The sequence below is a fragment of the Phalacrocorax aristotelis genome, chromosome 22 (assembly GCF_949628215.1).
Source record: "Phalacrocorax aristotelis chromosome 22, bGulAri2.1, whole genome shotgun sequence".
NCBI lineage: Eukaryota > Metazoa > Chordata > Aves > Suliformes > Phalacrocoracidae > Phalacrocorax > Phalacrocorax aristotelis.
The window spans coordinates 5,955,389-5,981,852 of NC_134297.1; the positions used below are offsets into that span (position 1 = coordinate 5,955,389).

The 26,464-nt window shown below is 51.7% G+C and overlaps 1 protein-coding gene across 1 annotated transcript in view; it reads right to left on the reverse strand.

The window, feature by feature from the left end:
• The window catches only part of LOC142067489 (protein CEPU-1), a 353,823-nt gene extending 344,221 nt beyond the window's left edge, over positions 1-9,602 (reverse strand). Inside the window, exon 1 of the mRNA XM_075116134.1 lies at positions 9,010-9,602. Within this exon, the coding sequence (XP_074972235.1) occupies positions 9,010-9,085 (76 nt within the window). The 5' untranslated portion in view covers positions 9,086-9,602. The remainder of the gene's footprint in view (positions 1-9,009) is intronic.
• Between the last annotated feature and the right edge of the window lie 16,862 nt (positions 9,603-26,464).

Here is a 26,464-nt window from a genome sequence, read left to right on the forward strand (position 1 = left end):
GTTAAATTTTCAGCTACAGTGCCTCGTACGGCAGCAGCTCGCCAGCTCCCAACTATTGCATCAACACATTTATTCTGCTGAGAAGGCTGCGGAGATTGGGCCCCCCCACCCTACCCCTCCATCTTCGGAGGCATTAACTCTGACATATTCATCTCAAGAGCCGGGGCCGCGTAACTAACTTCATGTTTACCAGTCGCATGCAGCCGACAGATCAGAGAGAAGCTCGTAGAGGCTGAAGCAGGGAATAGGGATTGGGTTTTTTTTTCCCCCTTTTTAATTTATTTCCAACTTTGCTTCTCCCACCCCCTTCCAACTTGATCTCAAAAAGGAGTCACTGGGTGATTTTGAATTCCTCAAGATAGAGGATCTGGAATGGAAGGGAGAGTAGAAGGGGGGGAAAAGCCCTGTCAACATATTTCCTTTCTCCTACCTCCCCCCGACATACTGTAAAAATCAATCCCCTTTGTCATTTTGCTCTGCTTGTGTGAATGTTTAATGGCTGTCGAGGGAGATAATGATTGCTGCTAGGAAATTCATTTCAGATTTGCTATTTATAAAGTACTTGGTGCTCAGGTGGGAAATTAACATAAGGAAGGGGGAAAGGGACTGAACCAGGGAAAAAAAAGCGGCAGGAGAAGAGGGATGAGATGCTGCAGGGCCGGCTGGAAGGGGCCAGCGCCCCAAAGAGGATTTCAATCTGTTCCCATCTCTCCTGGGACAGAGGGAAAAGGCTTGCACACGGCAGGAAGAGCCACGCTGGGGACACAGAGGGGACCCCCAGCCCCTTCCCGGCGTGCACCCGTGCGCCCCAGGGACACAGAGCCAGGGTGACCAGCCAAGCGGCTGGTGGCTTTTGCCGCCAGCGATGCTCCTCGCACACCATCAGCCAAAAAACCTGACCCCCACCAGCGGTTTTGCACCCCAGCTCCCTCTCCAGCCTCCCACCCCACACGCTGGCCCCTCTGGATCAAGTGCAAACCTCCTTCAAGTCCCCTCTCCCTGCAAAGCCCGACAACCTGTTGCCACGCGTTGAGTTTTACAATCCCGGGGGAATTCCGGGCTGTGATGCCGCCGGATCCCGTACAGCCAGCCGTACGCACGCTGCCATTGAGTTGCTAATTCCTTGTCTCAGAAGTTGCTTTTCACTTTCTGATTTTTCAATAATAGGCTTGGTATGAATCCCTTAAGCTTCTGAAATAAGCTGAAAACCGCTTTTCCAGCCATTTACATAAACACAACCGGATCAGAAGGAATAATCATAGTTTATGCATTATTTGGGGGCTTTGGAGCTGGCTCTAATGTGATGTGAGGTTTTGAAGCCCAAAATGTACAATGGGAAGTGTTGACGGGCACAAAAAGTAAACAATAAATAATACAAATTTTTAAATGTTGTCTTCAACGACAAGGCGGCTTTGGCTTTGCCGCTACCCCGGCCTCTAATGGATCCCGCTCCCCGCCAGCCTCGTTCCAGAAAGGGCTTCGTCATTAAGAGAGATGTCACTCATGCTAAATCCAAATTCACCTCTTGCCAGCCAGCCCTGCCACTCTCCCGTGCCTTGGCCCGCTATCAAAACCCCGGCGCGGGCTTTGGGGATTGACTTTGAGAAAAAAAAAAAAAGAAAGTCCAATGCAGGCCCCCTCGGATCTATAAATACCATCTGTCCTGCAGAAAAGGAACAAAGCTAGAAAACAGCCAAACCAACCCAGGAAGTTAGTGCTTTTCACCAGATAACTCTTACAAAAGGGGGGGAGGGGGGGGAAACACCCACTTAAAACGGCGAGATAATATTACAGTATTAATGAACCTTGCTCCGCTTCAAGTGCTTGTCACGCCTCCAACGCGGCGGGTCAGATTTGGCTTTCAAACCCGTTCTTTAAATCAAGAATGCCGTTTCTGGCAAAATCAAAACATTAGCAGAGGATCTGTTTTGAAGAAATAACAATTAAAAAAACGCAAAAGTAACAAGGCTCGAGACTCCAGGCTCTTTTGATACCGCCAGAACACAGCCTTCGGATCTCTTTTGTTTGAAATTGCTTCACTACTTTGTACATATAAAGCTTCCGCAAGCTCCGAATCAGAACAAAAATACTTCAAGATCAATCCCTATTTTCCCCAGAATTTACTTTCACTGGGAATTTGCGATTGCTCTATTTTATTCCTCTTTGGAGTAAATAAAAACACCCCGCTCTGCTGCGTTTCTAACATTACACAGTTTCCTGTGGCATTTTCTACTTCTTAGCAGCTGCTGTCTCCCATCGTGAGTCACGGGAGGACACAAACCAGCCGCGCAAGCTCCTTTCCAAGGTAAATCAGGGTTTCCCTATGCTCAGTGATGTACAATTACATAGCGGGGGGGGAAAAAAAACGTTTTAAGGCAAATCCAGCTAGACCAGACACAAGAGGGGAAAGATGGCTGGTATCCTTATGGAGCGCGTGGCCAAGCGAGGAAAGGGAAGGACCGTGCAATGAGGCCAAATCGCTGCAGGATGAGGAAAGGATGCAAACTCAGGACCCACGTCCCAGTCCAGGACCTCCAGGTTCCCAGCATCTTTTCCTGCTCCTTTCCCCCAAACCCCTGCCGAGCACCCGCTCCCATCCTCCCTGCAAGCCAGACCCACCACAGCTCCAAAAGTAAGCACTTGGCACGAGCCGTAGCTCCCTAGATATATAGAGGTGCCCTCATGCAAGGTGCTGAGCACCTTTGCACCCCGCTGATGGAGGTCCACCCGCCTCCAGAAGGTCCTCAGTGCTGCACTGTGACTCTTTAGCCTGGCAGCAGCTGCATCGCTCTGCCCCCGTCCCCGTGGGAAGGCGGACGATGCCGTGCCAGCTTCCATCACCGCCTCCCCAGTGCTTTAAAGGAAATGCTCCAACCACCCATAATTTATGCACGTTGGGTCGCCGGGATCCTGGCTTCCCCACACGGCTCCTACAAAGCATTTCGGTGCCGCGGCTCCTCGGCTGCATGAAGCCCTGCTCAGAAGACCTTTTTCGGCTCCCCCTGATTAGTAAGCAAAGCATGTGTGAGGTGGAAGAGCTGGAGGAAGGGAAAGCAGAGGGGGGAGGATGCCAAGAACCGAACACTGTCTTTAGTGGGAACAGTCAATGGGACAAGGGGGTCAAGGGGTCAATTAATTTACAACAGCTTTCAGTATTGGACATATTAACTGTAAACGCATCAAAAATCCATGATATCCTTCTTGGCGGGAGATAACAGAGCACGGTGAAGGCAGCACCTCTGATTTATTATTAACTCAGAGCAAGGTGCGTGCTTCTGGAAGGAGGAGGGAGGTGGCCAACTCCTCTGGGCTAGCAGCCACAGGTCCAAACGTACTGGGAGCATGGTGTGGGCAATGCCCAGAGGGTGCACCAGCACCCAGCAAAGGGCTGGAGGCCCCCCCAGGATTAGGGTGCCCCAGGTGGGATCAGGGTCCCCCAGGAGATGCAGTGACAAAGAGCTCATCCTTTGCAAGTTGGTCTCCCCCCCAAAAAAGCTGCTAAAGGCATAGAAAGACCCACGTGTGGAGGTGCAGGACACTGGCTGAAGATGGGAGATGGCAGCAAGGCTTGGACTTCTACTACAGAATCCCAAAATCTGGCACTTTGCTCATTTTGGCCCCTATTTGAAAACAAGGGCTCAACTCCAAGTCCAAGTCAAAGCTCCAAGCCTTTGCCATGAACATCTGAGACTGATTGTGTTTGGGTCCCACCGAGTCTAGTGGGAGTTTTGCTACTGCACATCAAAGGACTGCTATGAGTAACACTGGAAAAAAGGAAAAAAATAATATTTACCCTCTCTAAAGCTCTCCTCTAGTAACTCGTCCCTTCGACTGGGGAACAAGCAAAGAAAATTTGTCTCTTTCCTGCCACTGTTGACATTTGGGAAGGAAAGACAGATTCAAAAGAGGTTTTTTTTTCCCCCGGATTCCCATGGCCAGCAAGACACTCCCCACACGGTGCTTCGCAGGCTGCAGAGGAAGGCTGGAGCCCACCTTCGCCGTCCGACTGCAGGTTGCCTGGGAAGCAGGCTGGTGAGCTCTCCCCCTCCACCTCCACCCCAGTTTTATCACAGAAAATAGCAAGCCCGGCTTGCCAACTTGACCTACATCTGTCAACTGATCAATTTTTCCCCATAGGGGAAAAAAATAAAATGGGGGAGGATCACAAACATGGATATTTTTACACAAAAGCAGCAAGAGTAATTCTTGAAGCAGACACTTGCAATATGGAATGCACTTGTCTCAATTGCAAGGCAGGGTTGGCACATGAGGAAGACCAAAAAAGCATAAGCCAGGGTTACTACGACAGTCAAAATGTCTACGTGGGTAAAGAAGCAGCAGTTTCTCCTAAGCACTAGGTTGTCCCAAAACTGGTTGCAGACTCCAGAGCATCCAGCACCACCAAGTCTTGTAAACATAGGGCCCTATGATGCTTCAGAAGTTTAGTTTTACCAGGGGAGGTTTTTCCCCAAGCTCACAGCTACCACCTGATCTTCTCTGCTTTATCAAGCTCATATTCATCTCCTCTTGACCAGTTCACGAGTCCCATCCTAAACGTGGGGACAAACGACCAGTCCCATACCTCCTCGGCCGTGCAGCCTTCACTGCCTCCTTGTGTATCCCCACTGTAGATAAGCGCAGCCGCCTTCTTCCCGCCTGCATTTTAAGAACAGCAAGCAGCTACACGTCCCGAAACACGTGGCAGCGTGCACGGGACCTCGCACACCTCCGTACCACAACCGGGGCTCGTAAAGCTGTTTTAGCTCCAGCATGAGCCAACCCCAGCACGCGTTCCCCATCGCGGCACGCCATAAGGCATGTCATTACAAATGACAACCTTTTTGATAGAGATCTCTCCATACACGCAGCGTGTAGAGCAACCACAAGTTTACTCCCCGCTATATCCTGCCAGCCCACCGCTGCACGACCACAGCAGCGGAGGGATGCTCCCAGGGCAGCAGCGGTACCCCAGCGCATGCAAAACCCCACGTGCAACGCTCCGCAGAGCGTCCACGGCAAAGCCACCGACCAAACCGAGGTCCCAAGCGCCAACCCAGCATTTTAGGTGCCATCCCACGTTTTCACGCAACGCAGCCTGCTTTCAAAAGCATCCTTCCAATGGCAAAGGTCTGCCTGTGTTCCTGTTTATTTTCCCCAGGTCTTAAAAATGTCTCAATTAATCCCATGCGGTGGCCTGATTTCCAGAGGTGCTGGATACCTGCTTACAGCTGCGGCTAAAAATCAACAAGAATGACAGATGTTCAGCAATGCTCCAAATCAGGCCATTGAGGAACCAGAGCGCATTCCCCTCCTTTTATGTACTACATATAACTGGGTTATCTAATCATGTAGGTATTGATTATTACTGTTATTACCTATTAAATAGCTATTTTCTGCTGTTGGGGTGAATATCACATTTTATTGACCTGCACAGTAACTATTAACCACCACAAAGCCACATCTAATATTTCCCCCGGGGAACAATAAATCCGGGTATTCACAGAGAGATGTCGATACACGTAATTTTTCTTATACACATTCATTAGCGCAATTACCCTCTCGCACAAGGTCTCCCCTCCCACCTCCGCTGAGAAAAAGTCCTCCCGGGATGCGCGGCTCCGACCCACGCTCCCGAATCCTGCCCTTCCCGAGGGGAGGCAGCCGGCCGCTCCCCCCATAGACGCCTCTCCGGGCCAGATCCAGCCTTTCCATCGCACGCGAGCGGAGCCCGTGCTTCGGTTTGGGAGTTATCTGCAACCCAGCCACATCGACGGAGCGAGGAATTCTTTCGGATGAGGAACACTCCGCGTACGATGTTGACATATGCTATTATTTTACATACCTATTTCAGCTTGTATGCTTATTAGAATAAGGTCTTTATGCTAATTTATAAATCAAATTCCCATAATTCTTGGCTTACTGATGCTAAAGGCCCAGCTAAATCTTCTATGACCTTTTAGCCTGGTTAATCCTTTTACACATGGTTGAGCGAAGAGTTTTCTTCTCTCTTCCACTCCCACGTGCTGGGGTGGGTTTTCTGCGCAAGCCCTCCTCTTCCTCAAGAAATCCCGGTGGGTGCGAGCCAGGGACACCGGGCACACACAAGACCACCCCTCTACTTTGAAACATGGAAAGAGGGAAAACGCTGCTGCTGGGTCCTTAATCACGCTGTAGATATTTGTCGTCGCTATTTAAAAATCCTACAGAAGAGATAGAGCGGCCACAACGGGAGCTGTGCTGCCAAACAGCCACTCGTTTCCCAACACCCAGGGCTGTCCCAGCCCTCCGTAGCCTCCCTCTTCCCAGCTCCTTTCCCCAGCCTCTGGCCGGCCCTGCCCTTCCCACGTGCCGATGCGATGGGTGCCTGCATCTCATTCCCATGGAGATGCAGCATCCAAGCAAGCGCCCCGACCTTGCCCTCGAGCACCAACACCCAGCAGTCAGCAGCTCCCTTGGGAACGGCGGCAGCGCCGTGCACAAAGCCAGGCAGGGCGTTTCAAGGCTCAGAGGGCTCCTTCCTAAAGGACACGACACTCAAGAACCCCCCCTTTTTGGGGGTACGTTTCCCCAAAACCAACAGCGAATCTGCAAAACTTGGAGGATCTATGGGTGTTTGCACAAAGGCAGATGGTCAAGCACTTCGGAATTATCCCACTTCACGCTCCACTTTACTCTCAAGCATACTCACAAACCACTTTTCTTATTGTTTGTTTGGCTGTAAATAGGTAAATGACCTGGAGTATTGATAAACTGCTGCAGAGGGCAGCACAGATCTCTTGAGCTATTTGTAGTAGATTTGTGCAAAACACAGTTTTCCTGCATGACAATAATTTTTGCATTTTCAAACAGAAGCCAGCTCCACTTTTGTGTACCAAGTGAGAGAGAAGTTAGAAATTAAAGAAAACACTTTGACTATTAGAGTTCATGAAGCAGCAGCACCATATTGCTGATATGTGGCAATGGATGCATACCTATACGTTACCCCTGGGGCTGAATGACCCCCGATTTCTCAAAACCCTCTTAGAAAGATTTTACTGAAAAGCAAAATGATTTTTGCTGGATTTTGTTTTTAACAACTCTTTCAAACACGGTTATGCAAGAAAACCTCCCCAGGGGACTCCTTCCCTCCAACAACCCTGCGCACCCAATGTCTCCCAGCCCAAAAAAGGCCCAAACTTTTTGCTGCCGAACGCTGCCCTGTGCGATACTTTGCCCAGGACCCCCCGGCTCTGCCCTGGGTCCCCCCGGACCACGGCACAGCGCAGCTCCCTGCTTCCCCCTGCCCCAGCAGTGACTCAGGGACTTTGGCACCCACATCAGACTCCTTGCAAAGAGGGGACTCGGGGGAGGCAGCACGTTCTTCCCCACCACTCTGCTGCCAAGGAGAATAAAAATAAATAAATAAAGGGGGAGGGGGGGAAAAGCACAACTACTTTCTGATCTGTAAGCTTTGCTGGGAGCAGGGAAAAGCATGAGAGATGACCAGAGGCAGGGAGTAAGACTGCAGGGAAGCCAAGCCACGAGCAAAAAGCAAGCATTAAATACAAAAATTAAAAAACCCACAAATTCTGGACAGGAGAAACGAGGCGGGGAAGGGCAGCTTTGCCCCCCAGCGCCCCACCTGGGCTCCTGGCAGAGGGGGCCAGGGCTCCCACCCCCAGGAAGCCCCCTCGGGAGCCAGGGCTGCAGGGACGCCAGCATCCCGCGCAGCGCGAGCGGGAAGCAGCAACCCAGGGAGAAGGAGCGAGCTTGAGGAGGGAGAGGGAGGGAGGAAGGCGAAGAGGAGAAATGCCTTGGCGTGTGATGTGCATGCTAAGCAGCCGGCGCCGGTCGATACAGCAGGGGTGGCTCTCTGCAAGAGCGGGCCCAGCTTGCCCAGGAGAAAGAAGTTTGAGCGGAGATGGCGGCTGGCCATCTCCCCCGGCTCGGGCAGCCCCCTGCCCCACGCCCCACTGGAGCCCTGCTGCAGAGCACCTCGGTTGAAGGCAGGGGGGGTGAGGGGGAGACACCCCAGGCAAGGCTGATTTAGACACGCAGGTACCCAAACCCCATCCCTGGGTGGGCACCGGGGGCAGCACAGAGGTGGAAGGGGGCTGCGGGAGGGGGGTGCATCCATCCAGCCCTCGCCGCCACAGCCCCGGGTACCACCCGCGATGGTGGCGGGCTCGGTGCAATGCAGCCCCCCGGCGCTTCTCCCCCCGCAGCCCCGGCTCGGCGGGCGCTCCGGCGCAGGAGGAGCCCCGGGGTGCAGGATGCGGCCCCCTCCTCCCCTCCCACGGCGGTACCCCCGCTCCCACAGCCCCTCCAGATGGCTGCGAGGAGCCTAACGCGAGCTGACAGGCTCGGTGCTCCCGGCCAGATGGGGCTGGCTCCTGCCTCCTCCTCCCCCCCTACCTTTTCTTCCCTCGCTTTCTGCTCTCCCCACCGCTTTTCCACAACCCCCGCCCTCGCCAAAGCACCATCCCCTTTTGGGGATGAGGGGGAGGAAGCCGTGCTTGCCCGGGACAGGCTGGACAAGGACTTCCCAACTCCCCAGCCCGGCGGGGGGCGAGCAGGACCCCGGGGGCTGCACCGAGTTTTTGGGACGACCTTGCAGGCGGGTCCGGCAATGCAAACGGGGGGGGGGGGCTCTCCAACACCCCCCTCCCCGCCCCCAGCCTGTTGGATATATTGCTCCTGCGGGAACTTAGTTGAGACGACAGAGTCCCTCTGCACCGGATCCCCCCCCCCCAAATAAAATCAGCGGGGGGGGGGGGTTGCTGCGCCATGGGATAAGTTCCCCCAAAGCCCGGGGATGCAGCGCCAATTGGGATATACCGCCGTGCCATACCCGCATCTTCACCCCACCCCCCCCCAACTTAGCAGCGGGCTGGGGACCCTCTCCCAGCTCTGCCCCCGCTCTGGGGGCTCCCCATCTTCTCCCCCCCCCCCCCCCCCCGGAGGGTGCTGCCGTGGGGCCGCCCCCCTTTCCCCACCCGCATCCCCCGCAGCATCCCCGCCCGGCCCTACCTTGGGAGAGGAGGAGAGCGGCCATCCCGGCGAAGATCACCCAAGAGACGGGGTGGTGCATTTTCGCCTGGGCCATGTTTCACCGCGGGTTGCGTGGTTTGGGTTTTTTTTTTTTTTTTCCTCCCTCCCCCTCCTTCCCCGCTCACTGCCTGGCGGGGAGAGGTTTAAAATCCAGCGTTTTCCCGGAGCAAAGCGCAGGAAAGGGTTGGGGAAGGGGGGGGGGGGAGGGAAGGAAGGGAAAAAATAATAATAATGCACCGCAGGGTGGGGGAGGGAAAAAACCCACAAAAATTAAAAGGAAAAAAAAAAGGGGGGGGGGAAGGGGGGGTCGGAAGGGGTGGCAAGGTGCGAGGGACAGGCGCTGCTGTCCCCGCCGCTCCGGCCCGCACACGCCGCCCGGCTGCAACACGCCGCCGGCCGCGCAGGCAGCCCTCCCCCGCGCCGCACTCATTGGCTGCGGGGGCCCCCCCGCACCGGCATCCGCACCCCCCCTTCCCCCGCCGCCCCCAGCCCGCCACTGCCCCTCCCCGCCGGGGAACGGGGGGTGACGCCCCCCCCCAGCCCCCTTGGGTGACACCCCCCCACCCCGGGCTGACACACACCCACACGCCCCTTGGGTGACTTCAGAGGTGCCGTGACTCAGTTTCACCACCTGCGTGATGATGGGAGGGAGAACCTCCCCCCACCCACCCCCACCCAGCCCAGAGAGGAGCACCCACAGCACCTGCCTCAGCTTTCAGGGGGCTGGTGTCCACCCCAGCACTGGCTGAACAAGCCGATTCCTCCTATAATGCTAATTCCCATATAGAAAATTGCTCCAAAGGCAAATTTTTTAGGTAATAACTCTTCAATTTGTAGCATGAATCTACTTTTATTCCAGACCAAAGCTTTTTTGTGCTGTAACCACACTCACCAGATGCCTCACACCAAGACCACCTACCCCTCTGAGCAGCACCCAGGCCGCTTGCACCCTGCTTAGGTTCAAATGTGCTCCCATTACTTAAACTCTGCTCCACGCGCCAGTTTCTGGTGCTTATTTCACAACAATGGAAACAAGATAGACCTTCCTCCAACTCCAGATACCTAAACCCACCCCATCTGTCCATACCACAACCCAATGGCAAGAGCATGACACCGACATGCCCACACAAGGTCCTCAAGACCTCAATTTTATTAAGCCCTTGTCCAATATGGAGAATATTAGAGGTACTGAACCCAGGCCACTATTTTACACAACCCCAATAAATAATATATTGTTAAATATTCATTATTTTCATCAGGGGTACAGGATGTCTCATTTTGTTGCTCGAGGTGACTCACAGCCCCTTAAAACAACATTATAGGCAGAAAAATGATGAAACAAAAAAAAAAGGATATCTTGGCTTTTTGTATTTATTCCTCCTCAGAGGGTTCCAAAATCTGAGCTGTTCACTTCGCAATTCAGAAGATTTGGCTGCAAACTCTTGGAAAAAAAAACCAGCTGTGGTTCTCTCTCTCCTCTCTATCACTGCCGCCCAGAGAGACTCTCCGAGTCAGATCTGGGCCAGCCGTTCTGCTGAAGGATGGCGACAAACCACAGGCACCAGTCCCTCTCCCAAAGTCCCATCGACAGGTCTGGCAGTAACGATCCACACGTCAAAAGTTGGCAGCTGGGGAGGGATCGGCAGCTCTGGTTGGATGTCCCCAACAGCCCCCTCAGGTGCCTGCACGTCCCTCCACTGGCCAGCCAAAGGGTGACGCTGTCCCTAACCAGGGAGGTGCATCTCACCATCCTCGGGTTTCCCCCAAAAAACCCATCATCCGGTAATATTCACGGGGGTCTTGCCAAAACACCAGCTGGTATAAAGCTGCGGCCTGATGCAGGGAGGTTTCAGCTCTCCTTCCTCTTCCTCCCCCAAGGCTTGGTTCAAACCGAACACTTCGAGGAGGTCCGACTGATCCAGAGCTCTCCACTGCCAGGTTTATGGTACCACCAGGGCAGCCTACAGCCTACTAGTGTCCGCACGACCTCCCAGCGCGTTAGGATGGGGAGAGCTAACAGCAATGGTACTGCTAATGATCCAGTCCCGGGCTGCATAGGGAGTCCCTGCTCCCACTCGGTCAGCGGGATGTTTCTCAGGAAACAAATACAGGCTCTGAGGTATTGAATACATGGTCCTACCCACCCAGTGATGTTAGGGCTTGAGTTGTTCCTCCAGGTCGGAGCAACGCACACATCCGCCCCTGCCCCGGCGACCTCCAGCTGATACATTTTGGATGGGAGATGCTTGGTAACGGATTGGGGTAAGGGATAAGGGTTCCTAGCGCCATCACGTCATCCCATCCCCTCCACTTCTCCACCAACACAAGTTACCCGTGATAACGCAAGCTGCTACATCGCAATTTTTATCACCTTTCACAACGCTTCTAGATTTGACTCCGGCTGCCGAGGCAGGTACCGTACCTCCAGCAGCTGGAAGCAGTTATTTAGGTTAGTTTGGTTTATTACCTCCCCGTTACGCTTAAAAAAAAAAACCAACACAACTTCCCTGTCTATTTGCCTAAGCAGAGAGAGCAGTTTATAAGGCCCTATGCAGTAGCTGCTCTTCTTACAGATTTGCTCTATGCATTATTAATTCACACAGCACTTGTTCCGAGCACGTATATTTACCCGATGCACCAGAACAGCTCTTAAGGAGCCTTTGGCTTGTGGCTTTGTGGAACATCAACTTTTCATGTTGAACAGCAGGTGATGTTCAACAGAATGCCTTGCAATAAATACCTAATATCCATTACACTCATACATATCTATGTGCCGGGCTGATGTGAACATACAGATAGCGGGGCTGCACTCCCGAGATAGGGGGACGGGGGGAAGAAGTTATTCATTGCAAATCACACATATATATGGTGTCGAACAGGGAAACCATGCCTCCACGTGTACCGAGCCGCGGAAGGCCCCTTTTGGCAGAAATTTCTGCAAAATTTTAGATGAGATTCCCCCCCCCCCGCCGCCCAGATCCGAACAGAAGGCCAAAATACAACACCTTAGCTAAAAGTCTGCAGGGGGAGAAAAAAAAAGGTGACATGCTGCTTTGAAAGGAAACCTCTAACTGGCTCTAAAAGGAGCGTTGTGACCTTGCTGAACAGCACTGCATAATTTTTAATAGACATTTTTTGCTGGAACTGACATACTCCCAGGCGTGGTTTTATTCCGCTAACATTTTTCCAGAGGGAAATGCCATGTTTCATTGGATTTTTTTTCATCATCCTTACATATACGTACCTATAATTACTATATGCATTACAATAGCATTCACAAGCCTTTGATAAGATCCCGGTTCCATTATGTTAGACTCTGTATGTACACCGGGTAAAAAAAAAAAAAGCCACCAATCCCTCCCTTGAGCTCTTAAAGTCAAAATAGAGAAAGCAGAAAAGGGTGTTGAGACAAAAGGAAATTACTCCCCATTTTATGGCTAGAAATATAAGGCTCGGAAAGGCTAACTCAACGCATGAGGTCACGGAGGGAGTTTCCAGCCATGTCAAGACCTGAACAAAAACCTCCCAAATCTTAAGTAAGGGTTGCAGGATTTGCCTGCTTCCTCTTGCAGTGTTTGCCCTTCCTAGGTGACTTCTGCTTCTGGTTTCACCAGTGCAAGAGGAGAGTTGAGGGAACGCTTCCACCAGCTATCCTAAAAATATCAGAGATACGTGCAAAATACCCCTTCCCTTCACGAGGGATCGGAACCGAGGGGGGAACTTGTAAACCACAGCTCAACGCGTACCCCAGCTCACGTCTGCATACAAGGGCGTTTTGGCACTGCCGTGCCCTTGCGTGCATGGGACACACGGAGCCAGACAGACGAGTGCCCACAGGCAGCCGCTGTGCGCACGGACGCCTGGCTTTGCTCCTTTAATTACACCTCCTACGGGTGAGAAAGATAAGCCCAAATGGAGTGACTTCAAGAAGAGAGGAAGCCTATAAGTTATTCATAAGTTCAGGCTCAAGCTCCTCTCTTGCTTTCACTCCATGACACCTTCAAAACATATTCATCTATTTTTTCCTCCTCTGGGAAGAGAGATGGTAATTGTAGTAAATATATCACTGCAAAGTCATCCTCACAGCCTCCGAGCCTATGCGGCACTAGGGGTAGGGATTCGAGGCAGCGGCTGCTCTCGACACGTTTTGAGGTGCCCAGGCTCCGTGAAGGACATCCTCACGCTGCCGAGTGGCCGCGGGTACCACGCTGGTGGCGAGCAAACCCACGGGGGGGGTGGGGGGGTGGGAAGACCTCCACCCAGCCCACCACCAAGACATTTCCCACCCCCAACACTTTCAGGCGGGGGGGGGGGGGGGGGGGGGGGGAACCAAACCCTACCACTCCCACCTCCTCCGCTCATTTCACGTGAAAGCCCCACAAACAGCAAGTTGAGCAGAAGACTTTCCTACATCCCCACCGAGCCCGGCAGAGCTCAGACCGGGACGGCTGATTCACCTGGGTTGCTGCACCCCCATTTTCATCCCAGTCTGATGACATTTGGGCAAATTTTGGGCTCCGTCTCTGGCTCGCAGGAAAAAAAGCCACGCTCACCGGCAGCCCTGCCTGCAGAGAGCCTCTGGAAACAAGAGCCACAGCACAGAGGTTTTGTTTGCCCTCTCAAGGCTGTTCCAGACAGAATAAAGCACCTAATGCTACTGCCAACTGAAGCAGCTCTCCTTGAGCTCGAGAGGTTAGTTTTTCTGAATGCAGCGACACGGATCCTCGTCTCGGCCCCATAGCACAGAGGATTTGTTGTACTCCAGTGCAAAAAATAACCCTGAAAGCAACATCTATGGTCACACCAGGGAGGGGAGGGCTTAGGCATCGGCATAGGGCGCCTGGGAGGAGAGAGGCTGGGCATGGATTTTATTTGTCCTCGATTCCCAGGGAGGTCATTTACTGCAGTGCCCCTGGCACTTCCCCAGCCCTTTCTAGCACATTTAATTCTTGTGAGTTTTCTTAATCTCATCTCCTTCATTGGTTATTGCTCCTTCAGTGCTGAACTCAGCAAGATCGCTTCTGTTTAGAGAAAGATTAGCGCCGAGTACATTAAACACGGTAATGCCATGTACTAAAGGGCGCTGGGGCACCACCCCAGCTCCGAATGCCCCATGACGCCCTCCCAAAAACAGGTGCCTCTTGCTGGGCCAGCTTTTAGCTCTGCTCTGCAATGCCTGACGCACACCGGCCTCTCCAAAACAGCAGCCCCAGTGCGGCACGTGGCAAGGAACCCTTCAGAGATAAAAAAATCCCAGCAACGAGCAGCTCCAGTGCTGAGCGCACCTTGCTTCCCATCAAAATTGAACTGATGGCAAATTACACACCGAGGGGCAACGTGATCTTCACAGCGGAAGAAGCACAAAGAAAGGGTAAGTGGAGAAGGAGCTGGCTCAGCCAGGCAAAACGCCTGCCCAAGTATGAGGCACTCTGTGAGCCCCAAATTCCTTGAACTCCTCCTCAAAGCTGCAAACTCGGAGGGAGCAGTGACCGGCGTCCCTGCACACAGCGCCGTGCTTGCAAACCATGCCCTCGCTCAGAGCACACGGACCCGTTATCTGCATTACCTGGAGAATAATACTCTCCCAATTTCAAGCACGTTGCGACCCAGGAGCAAAACAGGGTTTGACCAGACAAGGTGCTAAGAGTCCCTGGAGGTGCTCAACGGCCACTATCCCCTTAATTTATTCCTTTCCCCCCGAACAAATCAGATTCCCCCTTATTCCAAGTATTTTGCAGGGACATCTTCCAGCATCCCACCCGCCAGAGTACATGCTGCTGTTTGTCCCCGTCCCAACTGGACTCTTATCGCAGCTCACTGCCGCCGCTCCCTGCTTTCCAGTTGATTAGCTGTCTATTTACCTATGGATTACAAGAAGGCAACAAGTACACCCAGGGAAGTGGCACTGTTGCATGGGCAAAGACTCTGCAAACAGATGGCTCGAGGAGATAGAGGATGTTTACTACCTTGTGCATGCTTCTGGGCTTGAGGGTGACACAGCCCTGGCACATCCCTATGTTTCTCTTCATTTTTTTCCCCTCATCAGGCTCTCTACCACCTTCTCCGGGACTTGGAGAGCAAAGACAAAGACTCAGCCAGCTGAGTCCTAGATGATGTTGCAAGACACACTGGTTTTAAAATACCTGCTCCCAGAGCTCTCTGATTTTTACATTTCTACCCACCTTTTCAAAACTGACAACAGGATACTGATTTTGGGGGTGAAAACACTTGCACAGCTCCGGCCCCTCTGAAGCTAGCAGTCACAGCCAGATGGCCAGGGCTCAGCAGTGACCCAGCACACCAGTTTGCCTTGAGGGCAATCAAGAAGCCTGCAGCCACCTTGACATCGCAGGTGAGATCCTTGAGCAAACTCGCCAGGACCTGGGAACACACGGAAAGCCACCAGATACTATTTATTGACAAACATTCTCAATTCTGGAAGGGCCATCCTCAGCACAGCAGAGGTGAAGCCTTTACTGCAGCGTTCAAACACACCCAGCACCTATTTTACTTTCAAGAGCCGATGCAACACTTCTGAATCCAGCCCAGCCTCTGATTACTGGTCAATCCTTGGCATGCCTGGAACATGAGAGCTTTTGTACTCCAAGCAAAGGCACAGGGTAAAATAAATGTGCATGTTACAACACACTTTTTGTGACAAAAGTGCCTTTTGAGACCCTGCAGACTGTCTAGGGATTCCACCCCCCCCATCTAATTCACGTCTCCCACTCTCCAGCTACCCAAAACACCCAGGTAAGCCAGCCCTGGGAGGAATGAGATTCATTTTCCCCAAATAGCCAGCATTTGCAATTTTAGCTTCTCCCACTCATCCCGCTGCCCCAAACTAATTGCATTCCCTGCATGCTCCTCTTCCTTCTCCCACCCCAATCTTTAAAGGCTTGTGGTGTTATACAGTAGGCTCAAAGCATGTTCAAGATTAGTTCTGTAACCTGCCCGGCAGAGTCAGAAAATCGAACGTGGTAGAAAAAGAAGGGAAGGGAGGAAAAATAAAAAAGAAAAGAAAGAACCAGCTCTTGTCAAGAGCGCAGAGTACAAGGAAGTAATTTTTCTCTCCCCATTTCAGTTGGACGTCGCTGTTTACGTCCGTGCTAGACGCTGCATCCTTTCTTCTCCATCGTGCAGCTGTAGCATCAGCAAATTGGAGAGGGGAGGCACGGGGGGAAGGCAACAGCAACTGAAATTGGATCCTATTGAATTTTCAATAGGACACCAAAATATATACATATTTCAGCGTGCGCGCGTACAGATATAGAAGTCAATGGAGGAATCTGTGAATAGTGGGTTCCGAGTAATTACAGTGGAATCACTGGAATAATTAGCAGTTGCTTCCAGAACATTCAGGGAAATGAAATGCCGACTGCTGTTTATTAAACAGCGCTTTATGTTCAGTTTAGGGTGTTTGGGATGAAATCTGGTGGCAAATACACCGCATCACTGCACAATTGGGAAAGCCTGGGATCATTAAGGTTGTTCAAACCACCTTGCTCATTCCCTCTTTCCTTACCTTTTCCTTCCTCCTTCCCTTTCAACTGCAGCAGCCTCAGGAAGGGGCTCTCACACAGCTTTGATGCCATGGGAGGAAGAAAGATGGCCCCTGCCCTCAGATCTCACCGCCGCACCGCGGGCACTGCAGCGGTGCTGCGGGATGCTGGCGCTGGACTGGAGCAGCCGCTGGGATTACAGACGCCGAGGTGGGATGGCACTTGGAGAGCCAGCACCTAGAGGGCCACCCTTTATCAGCTGCAACTTGCAAAAGCTTTGAAGTTCTGGGTTTTTTCATGAATATCCTGGGAAAGACGATGCACAGCCCACCCGCACCCCCAGGCCTCCGCTTAACTTTCTTCTTTCTTCAGCAAGACCAAAGGACATACAATATGGCTGTGCAGCAAAGGAGAGGTCCAGAGCACAACCAACAAGTCTAAGCTTTACAACAGCAAAACATCTGCTAGGAAAAGTACTAGGAAAAGCATACAACCCTTGTATGAAAACCAGGTAGATTCTGGAAACTTATATTTAGGAAGAAGTATTAATTTCTCAGCCTAATAGATGTTTTCTAGCACGGCTCTCAGCTTTACAAAATAGGACAGAAAGAAAAAAGATCAAAAAAACACATAAGCCTCAGAAATACCCAGCCCCCAGGCTGCTGGAGGTTGTTCCCACCATCCCCATGTCTGAGTCAGGATTGCGAATGAGGACGTTGCGTTTGGGTCCTGGGGAGCGAGGAAAGGAAAGCAGAAAGAGGGGAAGGATGCTGCTGGGGAGGGGAGATGGGGAGCATAAATCCACGTCCTTCACCTGCTCCCACCCACTCTACCCCCAGCTGCTGTGGCATAATGTAACCAGACATGGATCGACTGAGGAAGGAGAGATGAAGTCTTAAGGAGATGGAAGCGCCAATGTGTATATGCACACGACTTAGATATCTCAAAAGATTTCACACCGTATTTCACATAATTCACATTTCTAAGCTTCTCCCTTAGCAATGCAAGAGGCGAGCATAAATGAGACGGGTCAAAAGCCTCATAAGCTTGAAACATCTCCAGGCTTGCAAAATCACTTTCAAAAGCTTCCAGTTCTGGATTAAGCAGGGTTACTGAACGCCAGTCAGGTGAAACCATGCTCCCAAAAACTCACCATGCGGGCAACTTCACACATCACAGACGCAGCATAAAGCACCTTCAATGCTTTAAAAAACAGATTTACACCCTTCAGACATGCATCATCTTGTAATCAGGGGAAAAAAAAAAAAAACACATAATCAACAGTCTAGGGTACCTTGGAGGTGTCTCCTCCTCGAGGTGCTGCAGCAGTCCGGCATGGCCAGGAGAGTCGACGTGTCTGCAAGCCAGGCTGGCCCTGCCTGCAACAAGAAGAGGATGCTCATTCACAGAAGGTGCAGAGAATTCAACTGTTTCTTGCTAGTTTAGTTACTGGGGGAGCAAATGAAACAGTTTCTAGCCATTTTTTTTAATCAGCATAACAAAATGGCCTAAGGAGACGCACAGAAGCCTTCCCCGTTGCACAGTCCAATCCTGAGCTGGAAAACAAACTCCACAGCAATTTCTGGGTTGTTTTTTTCTGGGAGGGGGGCAACACTGCCCTCAAGCACGGAGCATCCTCAGCCAGCATCAGGATCTGTACACAAGGATGCAAGAGAAGCGCCTGCCTGTACAAATTAACAGAGCAGGGAATTCAGGCTCTGCCCCGGTGAAAACAGGGGCCCAAACCCATAAAACTATGAGGAAAAATACAGACTCTCTATTAAACATGAAGCTAAAGTAACCCCATGGCTTATTGACAGCTCTACCACATCCCTCCGTGCTAACTTGGCTTATCATACCTATTAACACTCTGCAATTCAGTAGCCTCTCTGCAGCACCTCTGCTCTGCAGTAAAGCCAACTTCCAGCACTGGGGGGGAAAAAAAAACACCCAACCAACTAAAAAAACCACAATGAAACAAGCATCCAACACAATAAAAATAAATTAAAACCCCTAGAGGACACTGAAAAGAGTTGCGGCTTCTTTACTGCATTTTCCAAGGTGCTGTTTAAACACAGGCAGGGGAAGGTGCATAAATACATCAGTTCAGCCCTCTGGCCTGCAGAAGTGTTGGCAGAGCACGAAGAGCGACAGGAGCTGGGATAATTATACCTCTGTCTCCATACAGCCGGCACGGCTGCAGCCCACTGCCGGGGCTGTGCTCCGCCACAGCTCGCCCGTCCCCACGCAGCGGGCTTTTGGCCCTGACCCGGTCGAAGCTGGAGTGGGAGGGATGTGAAATTACCGGGCAAGATGCTATGCAATCCTTTTCTCAAATCATCCGCTGGTTTGCAAGAGATGTCAAAATTGAGCCGTCTCGGCCCCCGCACCTCCGTGGTGTGGGTTTTCTAACCCTGACCGGCACCCGGCTTCCTTGCACCGGCTGCTGCAAAGCCACGTCTTCCCCACCAACACCCCCAGAAGTTGTACATCTAAGACACAGCCAGTTTTTCCAGCTGTGACCTGTCTTTGCCTTCTCTCACTGCTCACGGTGGGTGAGGAGAGGGTGGCACAGCACGGCACAGCCCCTTCCCTGCTCCCTTAAAGGATGCAACATTAATTTGCTCCAGGGAAGGTTCTCTGCAGTGGCACGTAGACAGAGAACACGGGTAGCCTCTGTGCTCTGCAGGGGTGCCCCAGGAGAAAGCACAGCCTTGGACATGCTTCAAAATTAGCAGGGCATGGGGAGCAAAGAGCATTTGCCTCTTGCACATTCACCTTCCCCATCCTTTCTCACTTCACCCTAGACCCCTGGCCGCACACCCAATAGCTCAAGCCGGAGAGCCTGTTACCTCCCGGGCTAGCAGCCTGTCCACACACATGAGCACGGCCAAAAGCATCTCTTGAGCTATGCCTTGACCTGAAGGGGGAGAGCAGATGGATGATAACCAGTGCAAAGTGCATGCTACCAACTCCACCAGGTCTGGCTGAACCTTCAAAAAGCAAGCTGCCACGAGGAGAGGGGTTAATGCCTAAAAGCCCACTCCCATTTTGCAAGAACCAGGTCTCCACACAACAGATAGGAAGGAGAGGCCAAACTCACCTGCTGGCAAAGCTCCTGAGCACAGCCCAGGACACCAAAAATGAAGTTATTTCTCCTCCCAGACAGCACCCACTCCTCTCAAAGAGCTGTGTGTCTGCCCAAACCACCTACCTTCCTGCCTGCCTGCCTGCCTGCCTTTTGTCCAAGGAGGAGGTGGCCCCCAAACACCTTCCACCTGCGAGGCAATTAATCAGTCCCAGGGGCAAGGCAAAGCCCAATCCCTCAGCAGCATCACAGGCATTGCAGCTCACAGCACAACGAGCCGCATCAGGCTCAGGTGGTTTGTGGTTATTGATAAACTCCACAGGCTTTTTCAGCCATGAGGGAGCAGCAGCTCCAACGGCTGAGCAGACAAGCCCCTGCTTTCTCTGTGTTTCTGCTGCAGATACGGGTTTCTTCAGCCCCTTTCCCTGGTGACTGCACAACTTTGCAGGCATTAAACCAGATGTAGCTGCATGGCTGTTGCTCCTTGAGGTTTTTCCCACTTGTTAAGCCAAAAAAAAAAAAAAAAGATTATTTAAAAAAAAAAAAAGATACCTTGGTGTCTCCAGGTGGCGGCTCAAGGCAAATTTTCCTCACCTGGATGGTCCTGAGCCACCTGGGGAATCAGCCTACCCACAACATGCAGAGTTTTGGGCAAAGCATGCTCCTGTTCTCCCTTTAAGAGCAAGGTAAGGGCAAGGGTTTAGCAGGGTGGAAAGGGACAAAGTGCTTTGGGGACATCACCGGGCGATGCACACTTGGAAATCCATGCCACGTGTGACACCGCTGTGGCGTTGGAGCATCTGCGGGGAAGAAAACCCACCGCTGCCCCGGTGCTGCCCGTGACCGCAGCCCCCCTCCTCTGCCGTTTCCATCTAATGCGATAACACTCATCATAATAAATATTGTTAAAAGTGAAAGTCTCTCTGGAGACTTCAAATCTCAGGCACAGGTGTTCAGGCTGTGGTAATTGGGTGACTCATTCATTAAAGGAAGTGCAATTTAAAATCTATTACATTTTTTTAAAACACAAAGCTTTTCCCCCTGTTTCTGGCCCAAGCACAGCAGTAGCCAGGCTCCCCCTGAGCTTAGCAGCACTATTTCTGCTGTGGAGGAGCACGACACAGACCTTACCCTCTCCCATCCCCTGAATCCTGCTGGCTTTTAAAATCACCCCTCAGTTTTGCAGGGCCCTTCTGATATTTTTTTTCTTCTAATATTCAGACTAAAAAAAATAACTAAAAAAAGGAAGTTGGGGAAAAGTGGAAGGGCTATGAGGACAAACTGGGTGATAAAAAACAGCTGAGCTGAAGGACATTGAGAAATTCTTTAGTCTGGGGGAGGGGAGAAGGGGAAGGCCCGGTTTGATCAAAGGAGAAAATGCCAGGCGATTTCCCCTAGCAGGGAAAGACAGAGCAATAGCCAACAACCAAAAGTTAAAGACAGACAAATTAAATACAGCACAAATGTTTAGCAGCAAGGGTGATTAACCTTTAAAATCCACTACCAATAGCAGTCCTGGATTCAGCATCTCCCGAGATCCTTAAATCAACCCTGAACACCTTTTTGGAAGATTTATGTTCGACAAACACGAAATCCTAGGCTCAGAAAAAAAGGTATCTAATGACTTTCCGGGGCCTGTTTATGTGATCTAAAAGTCCCTTCTGGCCCTAAATTCATTGCGCTGCTGCAGCTGATCCTCAATTGATCTTGGGAAGCACAATCCTGCGCGGCCAACCCTGAAATCAAAACCCAAAGTTTGTCATTGAAGCTGCTCACTATGTTTCTGCTGTCACAACCTCCTGCCCGCTCGTTGCCTGAAATTCAAGCTCAGCCAAAACACGATGAAATGTGGGAAAGGTTCGACCAAACCTTCTCCCCCTTTGCCTTCTCCTCCTGCCCATTTGCAGTCGATTTTTGGTGAGAATAAACCAAAAAAAGGTGGCTGGGGAGGTTATTCTCAGGAAGTCGCTTCTGGCTCCGATTTTGCAAATCCAAACAAGAAATAAATGGACCCAAGCAGCTGCCCTGGCTTTGTCAGGCACCCAAATACTGTTTGTGTACAAGTCTCCCTGTGCTATACGGTGTGGACAGGTTACCGGGACAGGTTGTCCTGCTCCTTGGGCAGAACAAGTAATGACAGAAAAACACTTTAGAGCGGTGTAATTGCAACCACGGTGAAAGTTTTGTGTACATAGACCTACTGGCAGAGGGAGAAATCATGCTTCCAGCCAGCAATATTATAACGGCAAACAGTTTGAGTGCCAAGGTCTGCTGTGGCTCCTTCTTTCTGCTTTTCCTCTCCAAGATGATGCCCTTCATTTGCTCTTGCCCTGAGCTCTCATGCTCCGTGATTACCAGAAGTCACCGGAGCTTTATGTAGCTCACCTCGTGGTTACTGCTCTGTGCACCACCCAAAAAACACCCGGGGCTCCTGCACAGCCTAAAGGCACAACTACGGGGTGGAGGATGGCACCCAGGCCACGTTGCATGGTCACAGTAGTGGGAGAGGGGAGCTTCCAACACTCAAATTAAGCACAAACACACAGGAACGGCGCGTGGTCCTCACCTGCGAGTTAAGCTAACACATACAAACACAGCATCACCCTCCTTTTAAGATTTCCCTTCACTGCTGATTTATATCAGCAACCACTTCTAGCACAGACCTGGTTGCAACCCTCCTTCTCTCCCTTTCCGCTTCAAGATGTTACCCTTCATTTGTTCTGGGTTCATTTGCTCTTCCAGCGGAGGATTTCCCAGCACCACCAGTATTTAGCAGCAAAGCGCACGGTTCAACCCATGTCTTCTCCTGAGCTGGGCTTCCCCCAGGAATTTTCCACCTATCTCAGCCTCCACTGCCACTGACCCAGACGTGGATGTGCACGCACTCAAGGTGTGCAGCGAGTGGAAATGCAGAGATTTAGCCCTTGCCTGGCTGGCCTGCACAGCGCGAGCAGTGAACAAGCAATAACGTGAAATTCAATGGCTCCTTCACCGTGCGCTGGGGCTGAAATCTCAACGGCAGCGTCTTCCCTCTCTATCAGCCCCATTAACCCTGGCTGATGAACACCCTTCCCTGCCTCAGGCACACTAGTGCTTGCACTGTCCCCACCAGAAGCTCCGCTCACAGCCCGCGCACTCCTGCAGCGCATTTAATGGCATCCCACCGCTCTGATTTCCACGAGGCGAACACTCTCTTGACTTGTTCCTGGCACCTGGAAGCAGCGGAGGGAGACAGGAGTGATGCCTTCTCCATCGCAAGCTAGGAGGGGGCTGCGTTTGCCCATGGAAGAGCTGGATGCGGGCCTGAAGTCAGCAGCATCCCTCTGATCCAAGCAAGATCAGAAACGGTGCTTTTGGAGGGCTACCAACAGATCTGTCGTGCCTTGTCCCAAGCTGAAAAGTGTTTATCCGCAGCTTGACTTCCAACGAAGTCACAGGCTGCCCCCGGCGGCACCGGAATACTTTTGTCTCTCTGATACAGCGCCGTTACACACCCGTGGTACCCAGCAAAGCCCCAGCAAGCCTCCCAAAACCCAGCCCACCTGCCTCCCCCTCCGGCTGCCGATTCATCCTTTGCCCGGGGATGCAGCCTTGCTCCCCCACGGGCAGCGGCTCCGACGGAGGAAACCGCAGGCCAAGGCAATCTGGAAGCGGCACCTGACTCCTGCCTGTTCTGAGCAGCTTTCAGGCAGCTTTCTGGCTCCGAAAAAACCAGCCGAGCACTTGGCTGCTATGGCACGCTGTCAGCGGGAGGAGGGAAGAAACCAACATGTCTCTTTGTCCTCTTTTTCCCTACCCAGCCCTAGGGCAGGGGGACAAGATGCCCCTGTGAAGAGACAAGATCCCACCATGGAAAATCCCCTAGGAAACTTGGCAATCGCCTTGCCGGGTGGAGGCAGGGGAGCCGAGAGCTGGAGCCGCTCACGGCCGCCTGCTGAACGTACCGAAGGGGTAAATTAAAAGCATTCATCTCACCACCACTCACAATGGCAACGTTTTCACCCGACGCGCAAGTTTCTGACAATCAACCTAATTTACTTCAATAATAAATGAAAAAGGGAAGTTTTCTTTTATAATAGCGGGACGAGTGCCGCGGTGCTTTTTTTGTGTGCATTTTTTTTTTTTAAAGCAAATTCCGTTCAACTCATTCTCTTTAAATAAAATTATTCCTTTCTCTATTATTCATTTGAAATACAGAAGGAGGACACAAGAGACTGTGGAAGTACATAGTTTGTTTCTGACATCCCTGGAATAGCTTTTAGGAAGACAAAACTCACAGAGCTTGGGGGTTTGGTAGTTAGGAGCCTGGTATTTCCATTTCCTCCATTTTATGGCTTTATAATGTTGCCCATCGCTCTAGTGTCTACATGCAAATCTTTGCTAGTTGAACCTGTGTTATTTGCTCGCTGATGTTCCTGACGACTAGTAGTTCGAGGGTCCTGTGCCTGTATGTGTGAGGTGCAGCTACGCAGCAAACGCTTGCAGGGCGTCTGTCCAGCTTTTATGCCGAGCCATGAAGTGTAAGCTGAATGTAATGTCAAAAGAAACTCCACCCTCGGTCGGGAGAATCAGTGGGGAAACACTTCTCGGGATGCAAAAGGCACGGGACGGGGCAATGCCTACAATGCTGGTTATCCCCTTGCTTTAGGTATAGCCTCGCACCAAATACTGAGAGCACCCAAAGACCCTGTACAGCTGCGGATCTGCCTCCTTTCAGTCCCAAGAGGCAGGATTCACCTTCATCTGCCCCCCCCCCCCCTATTTTTAATATAAATAAATAAGATATACCCAGAGCTCCCTTTGTCAATGGAGACAGACCAGCACCTCCAGAGGGCAATTCATCCAGCCAGCCTGTCTGGGAGGAGATAAATGGCCTCTGGAGATGCCTGTTTCTCTCCACCGACTAGGAGGGAGCCCGAGGCGACCAGCCCCAACGTTGACATCTAACTTTTAGATGTGGAAGTCAGAACAGATTAATCCAACCTGCTACCGTGGCCTTTAATTTTTGCTGGCTTGATTTACAAGTGCTTGCTCAGCACATTGAGCCCCAATGCCACAACAGAGTGGACCCAAATGATCCTTTCTCCTCTTCCCTTCTCCTCCTGTCCTAGATGCAACCGTCTTTACTCTGCCGTGCACCTCACAGTATTAAATACAGATAAAATAAGAATTATCCTCCCTGGAAACTTTCTCTTGGAACTCGAGAAAGTGAAAATGTTCAATTAACGTGCATTGTTGCCAGAGTTTTTAGCACACTTGGAGACGACAAGCTCTTTCTAAAGGAAGAATGTATCATTATCTTCATTTTATAGATGGGGAAATGGCTGAGTCATGAATAAAACACAGGTCCAGAGCCATAATCTACTGCTCTGTCCCTATGAAATATATATAACCCGCAGCGTTCCTCGGTACAACCCCAGGGGCCCTGCCTGACATCAGCACCGTTTCCCAGGAGCACAGAGACCTGCCTGGATACAGTTGTGCCACATCTGGACTCACAGACTTGGCTGCTGTTAATCGAGAGGGATGAAAGCATGCGTGGTCTGGAGGCATCTCCTCCATCCCGAGCTCAGAGCAGTCATGTCCTGGGGTGTGGACGTGAGCCCCTCTGCTTACAGTCTGCCAGCAAAATTGCAGATAATCACATTCAAGACAGCTTAGTGATCTAGTCTAGACAGCCCGAGCCCATCTTCAGGGCTGGGGATGGCTTTTTGCAGCATTTCAGCAGCAGGTAGCACAGCAATGGCTTTGCCCAGCACAGCAGAGGCTCTGATACTGCCCACGTGCCCTTTTTGCTATAGCTGCATGTTGACAGCATCTCGAGGGCGGCGTTCAGCCCTTCCTCGCAGCGGCTCACCGTGCTCCTGTGCGGGAAAGACCTGCCTGGAGCTCACACCGCGTCAGTCTTGCATCCTAACGGGGTGCCTCCTGAGGGCTAATTAGGCTTGAGACCCCGATCAGTGCTCGTGGGTACATTTCAAGCTGTCTCCCACAGCCTCCGTGAGATGAATCCAGCCCTTGGCTGTTCAGTTTTTGTTAATTGCAGCTATTCCAGAGGCACAATGGAGCATTTTTTATCCCTCCAGCATTGTGTGCTAGCAGGTGGATCCCATTACTGCCTGCGCCTGGCGATGCTGACGGCACCACGTCCCTCCCTCCCAACACCACGGCTCCCGCAGGTGGGAGCCACCAGCTGCGAGGGAGAAGATCGGAGCCTGAAGGAGTTGTCTTCTGTAACAAGCAAAAGCTAGGACATCTCCTGCTTAACACAGATGCTGTCTTGCTGACACCCTGCCCGACCTGTTCACTCAGCTGAAAATTACAGACTAACCTCTCTTCAGCTGGGAACACACTTCCCTGCTCTCAGTGTAATGAAGTCCAGGTTCGTAGAGCAAGTTTCCAGCGTCGTGTTGCAGCCATGTATGCAGAGGTGGCCCTAAGTGTACACTGAGGTCGCTTTCCCAGGGTTGTTTTCCATCTACCGACAGGCGAGTCAATTAGAACTGCCTGTGCTGCACTAATTTTTCACCCAGCAGCATTTGCTAAGCCAGTACATAGAGGAGACTGATGCAACGGCTCATCCAAGCCACGGAACAGCCTGGGTCAGGTCTTGCTTTTGCCCACGGTCCCCCTGGGTTTCGTGGACAGCAAGGAGCTTAAAGTGGCTCCTGGATGTGGCTGAGAGGTTTATTTTCCTTTTATTTTTTTTTTCAGTGCAGACCCAGACTCATTTCTTCTGGGAGAAATTTTTACCAGTTCCCACAGATTTTGTGCTCCTTCCTTCTTCCTTGAGGGTACTGCAGCCAAAGGAAGGTAGCACGAGAGATCTGTAGGCAATTCAGAG